The 13,370-nt window shown below is 39.2% G+C and overlaps 2 protein-coding genes across 2 annotated transcripts; both read left to right on the plus strand.

Annotated features, from left to right (window-relative positions):
* Positions 1-555: 555 nt before the first annotated feature.
* On the plus strand, positions 556-7,705 carry ndst1a (N-deacetylase/N-sulfotransferase (heparan glucosaminyl) 1a). The gene is made up of 9 exons (XM_010795549.1): positions 556-570; positions 1,607-1,789; positions 2,205-2,301; positions 2,553-2,676; positions 3,480-3,654; positions 4,391-4,561; positions 5,101-5,210; positions 5,537-5,639; positions 5,771-7,705. The coding sequence occupies exons 1-9, from the start codon at positions 556-558 to the stop codon at positions 5,888-5,890; spliced, it is 1,098 nt and encodes a 365-aa protein (XP_010793851.1). The 3' UTR covers positions 5,891-7,705.
* An 835-nt stretch (positions 7,706-8,540) lies between these two features.
* cd74a (CD74 molecule, major histocompatibility complex, class II invariant chain a) lies at positions 8,541-13,153 on the plus strand. Its single transcript, XM_010794709.1, has 9 exons — positions 8,541-8,756; positions 9,859-10,028; positions 10,538-10,623; positions 10,778-10,831; positions 10,937-11,020; positions 11,119-11,197; positions 11,791-11,991; positions 12,075-12,134; positions 12,247-13,153. Exons 1-9 carry the CDS (start codon positions 8,668-8,670, stop codon positions 12,249-12,251), a joined length of 828 nt encoding a protein of 275 aa, XP_010793011.1. The 5' UTR covers positions 8,541-8,667; the 3' UTR covers positions 12,252-13,153.
* Positions 13,154-13,370: the final 217 nt, after the last annotated feature.

Consider the following 13,370-nt stretch of genomic DNA (forward strand, 5'->3'; position numbering starts at 1 on the left):
ATGGGCCACGTTGCATTCCCACCAAAACTTTAATACTTAAGAAATACCATATATGTTTTATGCTGTATAGTCCTGGTAGTTCTATTCCTCTTTGAGGCTGACCCTTTTTTTAATGTTTTTTCCCATGTATCCATTTCTTCCCACAAACAGGTTGGTGCAATATGTTTAAGCCTGAAAGGAAGCATGTCCATCCTTGTTTTTCAGTGGCTTTCAAGGGATACCTGCCCCATTTTTGAAGGATAGTCCACGAATTTCCATAAACCATGAAACCAGGCGCTCATATGACTGCAACAGTTTTTGATTGCTGTAAATTTTCCTCTTGTTTATACACTGAACCAAAATATAAACGCAACACTTTTGTTTTTGCTCCCATTTTTCATGAGATGAACCAAAGATCTAAAACATTTTCTGATATACAACAAAATAACCTTCTCTCCAAATTTTGTTCACAAATCTGAAAAAATCTGTGATAGTGCAAGCAACTTCTCCTTTGCCGGAGATAATCATCCCCACCTCACCTGGTGTGGCAAATATCAAGATGCTGATTTAGACAGCATGATTATTGCACAGGTGTGCCTTGGCTGGCTACATTAAAAGGGCCACTCTGAAACGTGCAGTTTGCTTTATTGGGGGGGTCTGGGCGGGTCGAACACCAAAGTCAGTATCTGGTGTGAGGGGGTTAGGATTAGGGTTAGGGTAAGTGTTGTGAATCGAGTGCCCATGGTGGTGTGGTTAGGGTATGGGCCGAGGCGTATGGTATGGACGACGAACACAGGCCCGACGTCGATTCACACATTACCTAACCCTGAACAATCATATCGCTAACCCTCCCACACGCAGATACTGACTGTTTTCGGACCCCCCAGAACCGCCCGCCCCATAAAGCAAAAATGCAGCGTTTCAGAGTGGCCCTTTATTGTGGCAGCCTAAGGCCAGGCACCTGTGGCCATAATCATCCTGTCTAATCGCATCTTGATATGGCCACACCTGTGAGGTGGGATGGATTATCTCGGCAAAGAAAAGTGGCTGCACCTATCACAGATTTTTCAGATTGTGAACAATATTTGAGAGAAATGGTTATTTTGTGTATGTAGAAAATGTTTTAGATCTTTGAGTTCATCTCATGAAAAATGGGAGCAAAAACAAAAGTGTTGCCTTTATATTTTTGTTCAGTGTACTTGCACTAAAGAGATTAGTTTCTGAAGTAATTACAGGATCTGTGAGGTTTGACATTTTGGCGGTTGACAAAGCCATTCATCAACTGTTTCAACGCCAACTAAATATCATTACTGCTTATTTATTTATTTATTTATTTTTGACAGGATATTCTTATTGAGTCCTGGCCATAATGGCAGTCTCACATGAAATACAAAAAAATAGACTTCAAATAAAACAACAAACAACATAATACATTTCACATATAGGAAAGAGACTTGAACAAACAGCAAATTACTTCAAACACTAAATTAGCAGTTCAGTAACAGGATAGGGACGGGACATTAACATTCAGTGTTTAAATAATATACACAGTTCCTACCACCTAAACCAAACTGAGTTAACTTTCCTCCTTCTAAATATTACTCTGCGTGTTCCTTCCCATTCACAGATTAGTATCTTCATGACCCATCTGTCAAACTACGGGAACGATCGGCTCGGCCTGTACACCTTTAAGAGCCTGGTGATGTTCCTCCAGACGTGGACCAACCTGAAGATGCAGACCCTGCCCCCCATCCAGCTGGCCCAGAAGTACTTCAGCCTGTTCCCCTCCGAGAGGGATCCACTCTGGCAGGTGAGGAAGATTTTTGACATGTGAAATTAGCATATAGTAGTCATTTTTTACAGATGTCAGTAATGGAATGATGCAATAACAGAAAAGTAAGGCAGACAACTGCATTGTACAAAACACATTGCATCCCTTAAAATATGACGTCAAGCAGTAATAGCTTAAATGCTTCTCACTGCGTCCAATATGCAGAAACAGGGTGTGTATGTCTTAAGCAACGAGTAATACAATGATTTATTGATGTATGGAGAGCTCTGTTGTTACCCATCTGAACATATTTTACTTAATACATCTCCTTTGTTAGATCCAGACGAACCTAAACTTGCGTTATTTTGTCTCGTTAAATGTATGTATTTGTTTGTATGAATTCTGTCAGAACCACACCTAAAACAAAGGAATGTTTATCTTTTCGTGGCTACAGGATCCCTGTGAGGACAAAAGGCACAAGGACATCTGGTCCAAAGAGAAAACATGTGACCGCTTCCCCAAACTGCTCGTCATCGGGCCTCAGAAGACAGGTGAGACACAGTGCTTCAGCACCCCCTACAGGAGGAGTTGTAAATGATTAGATCTGAAGTTCATCACTCAATTCAAAGCAGAAGTTGAGTCATGTTCTAAGTGGGTTGAATTAAGTTTTGATATGTCTTTGAAAATCAAAGGGAATGGCACGAGATTGTGATTTGTTTTCAGGGTGTTACAGGATACACACTCCCTTTAACCTTTTGCTATTTTTTTCATCTTTTCTACGTGGCTTTTTCCCGCCTCTCAGGGACGACAGCTCTCTACTTGTTTCTTGGCATGCACCCGGACCTGACCAGTAACTATCCAAGCAAGGAGACCTTTGAGGAGATCCAGTTCTTCAACGGGCACAACTACCACAGAGGCATTGACTGGTAGGAAACAACACACACTCTCCTCAGTGTTTTATAACAGGGCTGTGCTGGGCAGCATCTACCAACCACATTTAACATTGCATCTAATTTCTAGGAATCATGTTTTGTCAGGATTTTATGTGTACTGTTTCCAAGTTTTGGTTGCTAAATTGACGGTTAATTTTATATTTCTTTCCTACACAAGTTTTTTTTCAACCACAGACATGTCGTGACTTGAGGGAGTAAAACTTAGGAATCTCAAATATTTCCTTTCCATATCAATTAGTATAAATTAAGGTAAAATATTGTCAAAAGCATTTGTCAAATAAGCCGTGTTCTTACTTTCTCATTACATTCCATGATCTGTTAAATGCAAATTAAATCAAGAATCAAAATGCAAATGAGGCTAGGTCCCAACAGAACAACAGATACACTCATTAGATAAATCCCTAAGATCAAGCCAAGCAACGAAAATGAACACCTATTTAGTTAGATATGTAATTCAGTGTTTTAAATGTGCCTGTAGGTTTAATTGATTTGAACCCTGCATCAATGAGAAGCTTCATGCATCAAAACACAAAGAGCACAACAACACTTTCTTGGCCGGCTTGATATTTATCTGAGCAGGCTGCCCAAATACTAACATTCTACTTGCTGCTAGATGTTTGTGTTGTTTGTGTGCGAGGTGACACACTGTTGCACATGGCCGATCGTCCACACAGCACACAGAGAAACTATCCTTATCTACGGAGAGTACGTTTGACCAGATCAACTCCGGCTGCTTGTAATACTTTGTATGTTTGTGTTTGCTGTGTGTTATCCAGGTACATGGAGTACTTCCCTCTGCCCTCCAACACTAGTTCAGACTACTACTTTGAGAAGAGTGCCAACTACTTTGACTCGGAGGTGGCTGCTCAAAGGGCCGCAGCTCTCCTGCCCAAAGCCAAGATCATCACCATCCTCATCAACCCGGCGGACAGAGCTTACTCTTGGTACCAGGTCAGTCAAAGGAAACCCTGAACAAGACTAATAACTCTTAACCCGGAGCTGTTTCAGGGCGTTTTTTGCTTTTGTCACATTTGACTTACTTTCTGCCATATTTAAGTCCTGACTGCAATGAAAACAGCCTAATCCTAATGAGAAAAAGAGCCAACTCAAACATGTCTTTAATGCAGTATAAAACAATTATAATCCCATAAATCAGAAAAAAAGAAAGACTTGCAAGTAGAATTTCAGTTTATTTCAGAAGAATGGGTGGGGGACTGGAATCCACGAATACAAAGAATGTCTAAGTGCCCACAAGTGTTACCAAAATAAAATGGGAGTTTAATTTGCTATACATATTTCAATGAATGTCAATCATTTTTTCTAATGAATGTTGATTTTTGACTGTTATGGTCTCAGCTGTGTCATTTCGGGCCCCCAAGTTGCGCTGAGGAGCCCACATTTACTTCACAGGTTCTGTTCACTGCCAACTTTTTAAATGAGACATATAGGATAAGGGGATCTTGATGAATTATTACTTCTTTTTTTTAAAGCTTAGATTTGCTTAATTATTTCTGATTTACAGTTTCTGGCTAACTTGTAAACCCCCTTGCAGGTTGTGGTGTTCAGAGGGTTAACTCTTTTTAATGCACTTTGAAAACTGCTGTGTTCATTTCTGCATGATCACCATTGTAATATTATTATGAATTTATTCAAGACTCATCCTCCTTCCTTCTCTGTATACCCTCAGCACCAAAGAGCCCACGATGACCCGGTGGCGTTGAAATACTCCTTCCGCGACGTCATCACCGCAAGCCACGAGTCTCCAGTCAAACTACGGGTCCTGCAGAATCGCTGTCTGGTGCCAGGCTGGTACGCCATCCACCTGGAGCGCTGGCTCAACCACTACCACTCCAGCCAGGTACTGAGGGAGTATTCCTGCTCATGGTGGTGTGCAATATGCAGTGAACAGCCAAGCTAGCTCAGATCTGGGTGTGAAACCTTTTCCCTTTGTCTGTGTAAATCACACAGACACTTTATGGGTGGCCGGAAGGTATTTTTTTCCAGAATGGTTTTGGGTGAAGGTGTTTTCATCTCTTTTGCTCAGTCCTTACAGGCAGTGTGTTAAATCCACTTGACCATAAGAGAAGAAGTCTGCCCTTTAGGGACAGTTTGAATAAAAATAAAGCTATTGTTGCTTCAAATTGACCAAATCTATGATACCCTGACATGTGGTCATTATTTCTTAAGAAAGATGTGATCATTTATCTATTAAAAAAGTATCTATTTCAGGCATCAGGCAGACAGTATGGTCACAAATAAATGTGTGTTTTTCAATTTGGTCCATTTGCATTGGATTGGGTACTTGGATAAGGATGAGAGGTTGTTTCACAGTGGTTCACATACAAGACTGTCCTGCAACCCATCTGACATTTGGCGCTGTTTGTGTTTCTCCCCCAGTTGTTAGTCTTGGATGGGCAGATGCTGAAGACTGAGCCTGCTTCAATCATGGATAAAATCCAGAAGTATCTGTCCCTGGTCAACGTCATCAACTACCACAAGATCCTAGCGTGAGTAGATGCTTCACTTTAACAGCATGTTTAAAAATTAATTTATAATTACATTGATTAATAGCTCTCTACTTCAACTGACATTAGTAGTATTCTGTCTGCTTTGCTTTAGTTTCAAAACTTCAGAGAATCAAATAAGGCCAATATGTAAAAAATAATTTTCTTTCTGGCAGGAATAGTTTTGTTGTACAAACCACCATCTGTTGCAAGGATTTTCTTCCCATTTTTAAAACTTAGAAATGTTGTGTTTCATAATTGTAGATTTAAACTCTAAAGGAAGTATTCTGTAGTTCACAACACATTCATTATACATCTCATATGTACAGGTTCGACCCTAAGAAAGGATTCTGGTGTCAGCTGCTGGAGGGAGGGAAGACCAAATGTTTAGGAAAGAGTAAAGGTCGCAGGTACCCTGACATGGACCATGAGGTACGATCGTTTGCAAAAAACTATGCTCTAAGAAATACATTGTACTGTTAATGTAACCTTACATTTTCATAATTCTTGATCATAAATGTAAATATGTATCCTAATCATTGACCTCCTTGTGTCTCCCTCAGTCCCAGGGCTTCCTCAGGGAGTACTATAGGGATCACAACATTGAGCTGTCCAAGCTGCTCTACAGGATGGGTCAGCCGCTGCCCAGCTGGCTCCGAGAAGAGCTGGTCCACACCAGGTAGCAGCCCCCCAGGGGGAGACCACAGCTCCACACTGAACTCCACCCTGCCAAAGGGACTCTGGTCAAGTGGCCTGCAATGTTGAAGATCCCCAAATAGTTTTGAAAGAGTCTGAAATATGTCAAAATGTAAGGATGGGATGCCCAACCAGAACTCAAATCTTAACTGTGATCTTCCCAAGTGGATGATGAGCAGAAAGAGAGCGTTGTTGCTTTGCGCAGCTGATGGCGCTCCTCTCTCCCCGGGCATCGAGAAGCTGTTGCTCCCCTGCAGGACACACCAGGAGCATGGACACCTGAAAGATGGCCACCGCCGTGTCCTGCAGAAGAAGGAAAGGCTCAGCGATGCACAGGAGGAGGGACCTTCAATGTTTGATAATCACATCCCTGCTCTACTCAAACCTCTTCTTTGCATGAAAATCAAAGAAAGGAGAAAGATACTGGTGGAAGAGATGAACACAAAATCACCCTTGTCTCCAGCTATGAGTTTTGGTGTGTTTGGATTAAAACAGGCAACATAACATTGACTTTAATAGTTGACAGCCTGACCGACAGAGAGACATTGATTCCAAATGCCTTTGACATAAGTAAGTGTTTGTTTGAGAGGAGAACGGGACATCTGGAGTCTTGACTCAGGCTGCATGTTGTAGCCTTACTCAATAGGCCTTGGTAGAATCTAGTTATTGCATTTACAAGTGCCAGGACGGATCAGAATATCACCACATGGACGATTGGGGGTTATTTTTCTTTGCAACGTTTTTTTTTTTTCATTTCATTTCTCAGATTTTATTTTAACATTTCTACAATGCTGACTGCAATGCATTATTATAGAATGTACCAAAACTAAATCTTAGCTCAGTTCTCTCATAAGGACAGATCTACAGAAGACTGGTTTGTTAAACTGTTCGGCCTTTTGTAGTCAGTTCCATGACCGTTAAATTGGCTCAAGCAGGAACTGTTTAGATGTTGAAAGCACAATATTTAAGGAACATGGATTCTAAACATACAGGTTAATGGAAAGCACATTTATAAAAAGGATTCTCCTACAACATGTGAAGAAGATCATAAGCTAGCTACTGTATGTTTAATAACACTCTGGTCAGATAGTGTACAGAACAAGGTTGTGCATTTCAAATCCTTTTTCAGCATTTGATACTTTTAATTTGTATTTTACGTCAGAACTGTATATTTTGTCTTTATATTTTGTTTCATTTCATTTATTAGTTGAGTTTTTAAGATTGGGGGAAAGAAGCTGTCTCTGGGAAAAGTTGCCAGGCGAACCAACAGTTGCCCAGTGAGACCATACAGACGTTTGGTTGTCGATCGAGGTGTTACCACTGCAACTAGATGTCAAGCATAGATAACAAAAAGCTGCTCTTATTGCAATAGTTTTGTACAATGTTCTGATGTAATAACGCACATGGTGGTCCTTTATTTCCTGACTTTGTAATGTACATAGTATACGCAACCTTCAGTAGACCTAAATTATTGAATGTGTTTGGGTTTACACTCTCCATCAGCCCATTCCCATTGTGTGAAATGTCAGTGCTGTACTGAGGGGAGTTTGGATGACGTCATCATGCGGAGGTGTGTCGCTAAGATTGTTTCCTCTCATTCCTCTCACTGCCAACCGTTGTACACAGGTACTGAGTCTCTCCATATAAAGTATTACGTGATAACACATAACAGCAATGATGGTACTAATCTCCTGGACTGTATGATAAAGATTTGTAATTGTTGTCAATAATTTTTACAGTGTAACTAATATTGTCGGTGCTTTTTAATTTGCAAATAAAACACCACTGTATTTTTCAATATATGCTATATACTTTGCTCTCTTTTTTTCAGTTGAATTTCTCTCTGTTCATTAATATTTTCTCAATATAATTTAGTGAACGATGACTTTAAATTCAACTCAACTAGGATAATGGTTGTTGCTTTTGTGCAGAGATTTCTTGAAGATTGGTTTGTCTTTTGGTTTCACTTTATTGGGTTTTTTTTATTTCTCTCTGAAAATACCACAAATCAAAGGCCTGTTCTCTAACAAAATGCACTTTTGGTTTTTTCCTGATGTATAAATTAAGCCAAGATATATTAACATGGTTCATTTATGTTCAGTTCCTTAAAAGACAGCATTCATGTACAAGAGAAGCAGTCTGGTGTTCTAGGAAGTGCATGACCATAAATAGAATGCTGCATTACATTAGGCAAATGATAAAACATAAAAGTAAAAATACTTGCATATACCTTATACACAATTCCCATGGTTGCTACTGATAACCCTTTATTTCAGTTTTAATAAATTGAATTGTTGTTGGTAATTGAGGTAGTATTAATACTTCTATATTGATGTTTGCTCTTTCTTACTATCTATAAATAATAAGCAAATGGCATCAAATGTTATTGTTAGGTAAACTACGTGTTAATATTAAGCGTTTATTAACTCAACAGACTGTGCGAGCTTTTAATCGGAACATAATCATACAGTAAAACCAGTTAGGTGACATTTCTGGCACAAGGGTTAGGGTTTGAAACGAAACTTCTCCACTATTCTGCCACTAACAACAAGTGATGGGGCTTTAATTGACCTATCACAAGCCGCTCCCTCACAGAACAACCGAGCCATCCCACAGCGCTTTTAAACGGGGACTTCCCGCTACCCTGCACCTTTCCGCAGAACTTGTCCTTCCTCATTTCTAAGATCATTTATCTACAGCACGGGTCCCACTTTCTTTAGTGTGTTGCTTTGAAGGACAAGAAAGAGACCAACTTCCAAGAGAGATGGCCGATCATGCAGAAGAGTCCCCCCTGGCCACAGGGAGTATGGCTGGCAGTGAAGAAGTCCTCGTTATCCCCGAAGTTCCCGCAAGGTGAGAGTAATCTGTCTCATAAACGTTACAATCTTTATAACAGTTTGCAAAGTAGTACCACCACATCCTAATGTGTGCTAATAAAGTTGTCTTTTATGCAGTATAACACAATTCTAATTATAAGAGCGAGTCTCTACAGATTCATTAAAAAATTGTGAATTGAATTCAAGTGTCGTCTTTTTCTTAGCAGCAGATATCCTCATGAAATAAGTGTGTTAAAGTAATTTATTTCCAACATTTTAAATGCTTTCTTATAATATAATTATACATGTAAACCATATTTAGTAAATTGCAATCGGACATCGGTCACTTTACAGAAGGCGTCTACCTAGTAACAGATGATGCTGCCATGCTATTGGTTCACAATTAACCACAGCAGATAAACATTGGACAATGTTGGAGATTTTAACTAAGAAACGAATGATTTATGAATGTAATTATTGTCTCTGAAAAATATTTGAACTCTGTCCTATTCTCTTAACATACAGTAACCACCTATAGATATTGTTTACATACTACCTTGAGTTTCTAGGTCATAGTTTTACTTTTTTTTCTAGCATAACTTATTATAAAATAGGCATATGCTTTGTTGAGACCCTTTTATGAGACACTGAACACTTTTTTTTCACATCTAGGCTCTAACTTTTAGTTGGATTTGTACTTCCCTATAACTCCAGTAAAAAGGTCTGCCTGGTAACAAGTGATGCCCACTCTTTATTGGCATACTATGAGCAGCAGACACAAAGGCTGACTGTATGTGTCAGAGGACTTATATTTTATACTTAATTATTACTATTAAAAGAAATTATGTTTGATATTTTCCTTTCTTTAGAATATGTATAATAACAAGAATGTTGTTTGACATATTGGGCTTTTTTTGTGACGGAAAGTCCAAAAAGCACTTTCGAGAAACCCCTTCAAGTAACTTAAATACCTTCCAAATCAGAATACCTTTATTCGCCCCACAGGGGATATTTGCATTTGTTACGAAGCTTTTGTTTAAAAGTCCTGTCACTTTTAGTTAATCTGAATGTGGCTGTTTGGCATATTATCCCCTCACCCCGTTTGCCTTATCCTCACATTTATTTTCATGTATTCTCAGGAGCTCCAACAAACGTGCCTTGAAGGTGGCTGGCCTGACGACCCTGGCCTGTCTTCTGCTGGCCAGCCAGGTCTTCACTGCCTACATGGTGTTCGACCAGAAGCAGCAGATCCACTCTCTGACGAAAAGCTCTGAGAGATTAGACAAACAGCTGTCCCGCCCACTCAAGGGTAAAAGCAAGCATCAAAATCCTAATGATCAGATAGAGGGGAACAAGTAGAAATGTGTCAGTAACGAATCATAGCCTCAGTCAGACATGAGGAATAGAAACAATGAGGGGACAGGGAAGTGAAAGCTGACTTGAAGGAACTTGATCTAAAAGTTAGAAAGAGAAATGAAAGTGTCCTCATGATTCAGTTGTTTACTATTCTAATGTTGATCTTTTAATGTCAAGCAGCGTGAAATGTTGGTGATAATAACATGTATTTTCCAGCATTCAACATAAAAATTACGTGTTGCCTTCAGTTTTATAATTTCAACCACTTTCTATTCATATCTATTTTTAATTCTGTGGAGCCTTTACGGTTTTCATTAGATTTGTAATTTTAGAATTTCTGATATTATTTGCTATTTGTTTGTTTTCAACAAAATCAGTAATAGCGAGCAATGCTTCTCCTCCTGAATTTTTTCATGTGGCCTTTATTTTTGAGTTTGTTCTTTTGTTTGTTCTCACCTCTAGCCCCAATAAAGATGCAGATGCCAATGAGCAGCTTTCCTCTGCTGACGGACTTCACTTCAGAAGTGGAAGCCAAGACACCCCTGACTGTAGGTTTACTTTTACCTCCTATCAAATACAACATGAATAGACCATATTAGGTGTACATTGACACATCCCTTCACCTAATGTTGTATAATGAATGAAAATATTTCAACATTATTTCAAGCGAAAATATTGAAATACTCTGTTCCCTCCCATCAGAAACTTCAGGACACTGTTTCCAGCATGGAGACTCAGCTGAAGGATCTCATGCAGGTTTGTTGCACTGTGTTTCCTGTTTGTCGACACATTGTTAATGCTGTGTTCTGAAGCTGTAAAAAAAGCTATCCTCTAAACGTACGCTCTAAATGATTGGAGCAGAACCCCCAGCTGCCGCAGTTCAACGAGACTTTCCTGGCCAACCTGCAGAGCATGAAGCAGCATGTGAACGAGAGCGAGTGGACGGTAGAGCTTCACACACATTTAAATGGAGAAGACTTCCAATACTTTCATTGAATAAAATCATCATTATTTATTGTATTTTTGCATTTTGCTCTCTGCAGAGCTTTGAGTCCTGGATGCGTTACTGGCTGATCTTCCAGATGGCCCAGAAGGAGCCTGCACCCCCATCCGCTAAGCCAGGTTACTCACCTTTACTTCCCTTCACATTGTAGTGTTTAGCGAAGGCTCTGATCCACACAGGAGTAACAGTAGATGCTGTTTTTCCTTTATTTCCAGTAAAGGATGGATGTGACACAATACTGTGGCAATATCAATGAAAAAGCCATTTGCTGAGAAGTGAAGCTTCTGAGTTTACAAGAACTGTTACTTTTATTTTTCTATTTTGGTGCAAAAAGCTTACGATTCCATACCCAATATTACTTTTGCTATTGTAATTTTTAAGGAGCAGTTATAGGAGAGATTTTTGTATTGTGCAAAGAGTAAATCCACCTTTTTTATCACAAGTCCTACATTTCTCATTATGGAACTTGAAGCAAAGTCTTAGATTTTCCTTAAATGTATAGTTGGACAATTACTTAATTACTTTTTGGCTGGGAATTGCAGAAAAATATCAATACCCGATTCAGATACAAGTGAAATCATTCTTCCTATCTAACTCTTGGCCAAAAGCACAGAAACGTACTTCCCAAAATGTAGCACTACTTTGCTGCAGTCACCAGTAATTAAACTTGAACTGGTCCTTAATGTCTTCCTGTTCTCTTTTCATCCCTCAGTCACTGTCATCAAGACCAAGTGTCAGATCAAGGCAGATCTTGGAGAGGCCAAGGTCGGCTTCTACAAGCCCCAGTGTGACGAGCGCGGGAACTACCTGCCCATGCAGTGCTGGCACGGCACTGGCTACTGCTGGTGTGTGGACTCAGAGGGCAGGACCGTCGAGGGCACCCAGATGCGCGGCCGCCCCCAATGTCAGACAGGTAGGAGACGTAGATTGAAGGACTTTTGATTAATCTCTGCATTTGTAGAATGTACATGTCTCACCTTGTTATTTTATCCTCAGGGATTCCTCGTCGTATGGGTTTTGCACCTATGCTGATGCAGAAGACCCTCATCCCTGATGGTGAGTGCATCTGTCAGGATGTTTTTAGTGGATTTATAGTTTAGGTGTTTATTCACAAACGTGTTTTTCTTGTGACATATCATACATGTTGTCTTTTTTTCTTTATTTCCAGATTAGGGAAGTGAATGAAGCAAAGTTTGGTGGGTTTCTTTCTTTCCATCAAGCTTTGCAGGCAGGAGAAATCTGAGAATTTAAGCTGGATCCAGACCAACATTAAGTAATTGTTTTGATTGCTGATCAGTTAGTACACTCCCATGTTATCTGTTGATTATAACCATTTTGCTAAATGAAGCCATTAGATCCCTGTTACACTGTGTTGCTTTTTTTAATTACAGAGTGTTCTGATTGAGATTTTAACCAAGCTATTCATATCATCTGCAGTATATTAAAGTAAAACGTGTTTGTCTTTAAATAATGGTTTAAGGGATGTTTTCTCCAAATGATGTATTTTTCAAACTTACTTCTAATAATAAAGAGACAGCGATGGTCCAGGTTTGGAGGCGAATGGAACAATGGAGAATCATGTTAGTTTGTTTTGCGGTTCACACAGCATTGTAACATTAGATGCAAAGATGTAAAAGCCAGACTCTTTCCATATACAATGTCCTTTGTTGTTCTGATAATCCACATACCACCAGTTTTGATTAAAACGATTAATTTGCTAGAAAGTAGTAAGTCCAGTAAAGTTTACTGTGCAGTCTGTGGATTATTCAGAGAAATGGGTACACTGTTTCAGGAAAGAGATATCGCTGTTAAATGTTTTCTATGTGTGTATGTGCTGTCAGCACCTTAAATGAATTCCAGCTATTTAAAGGAAATAATATCTGCACGGACATATATATATATATATATATATATGTATATGTATATGTATATGAGAGGTGAGTAAGAGAATATGGTTGTTTTTTGTAATTTGGGTGAGCTGACCATGTAGGGTTGTTATGAGTAAGTGACTCTTCTATGTGTTTGTTTTTAGAATGCTCAATAAAGTTTTCTTAATGCAACTTTTGCATTGTTCATACAATTGTCATCCCCTCATCATGTTATAATATTAAAAATTTGTGTAAGCTTTAGACTAATGAATGATACCGAATAAACTTTAAAATGATTAGATGCAATGCTCCTGAATTTTCCACCATCGGTTTCTGGTATGAAGTTTCATGTTTCAGCTTTCACCTGGTTTTAGACATTTTGTTTTCACAAACCCAAACATGTACTAGTTATAAAAGACATCGT

Source organism: Notothenia coriiceps, unplaced genomic scaffold, assembly GCF_000735185.1.
Source record: "Notothenia coriiceps isolate Sejong01 unplaced genomic scaffold, NC01 NC01_scaffold00037246, whole genome shotgun sequence".
NCBI classification, from domain to species: domain Eukaryota; kingdom Metazoa; phylum Chordata; class Actinopteri; order Perciformes; family Nototheniidae; genus Notothenia; species Notothenia coriiceps.

Coding starts and splice junctions, on each gene's coding strand:
- ndst1a (XM_010795549.1), top strand. Junction 4,562..5,100: donor ACCACTACCACTCCAGCCAG/GTACTGAGGGAG, acceptor TTTCTCCCCCAG/TTGTTAGTCTTGGATGGGCA. Junction 5,211..5,536: donor AACTACCACAAGATCCTAGC/GTGAGTAGATGC, acceptor TCATATGTACAG/GTTCGACCCTAAGAAAGGAT.
- cd74a (XM_010794709.1), top strand. CDS start 8,668: ATGGCCGATCATGCAGAAGAGTCCCCCCTGGCCACAGGGAGTATGGCT. Junction 11,021..11,118: donor TGAACGAGAGCGAGTGGACG/GTAGAGCTTCAC, acceptor TGCTCTCTGCAG/AGCTTTGAGTCCTGGATGCG. Junction 11,992..12,074: donor CCGCCCCCAATGTCAGACAG/GTAGGAGACGTA, acceptor TTTTATCCTCAG/GGATTCCTCGTCGTATGGGT.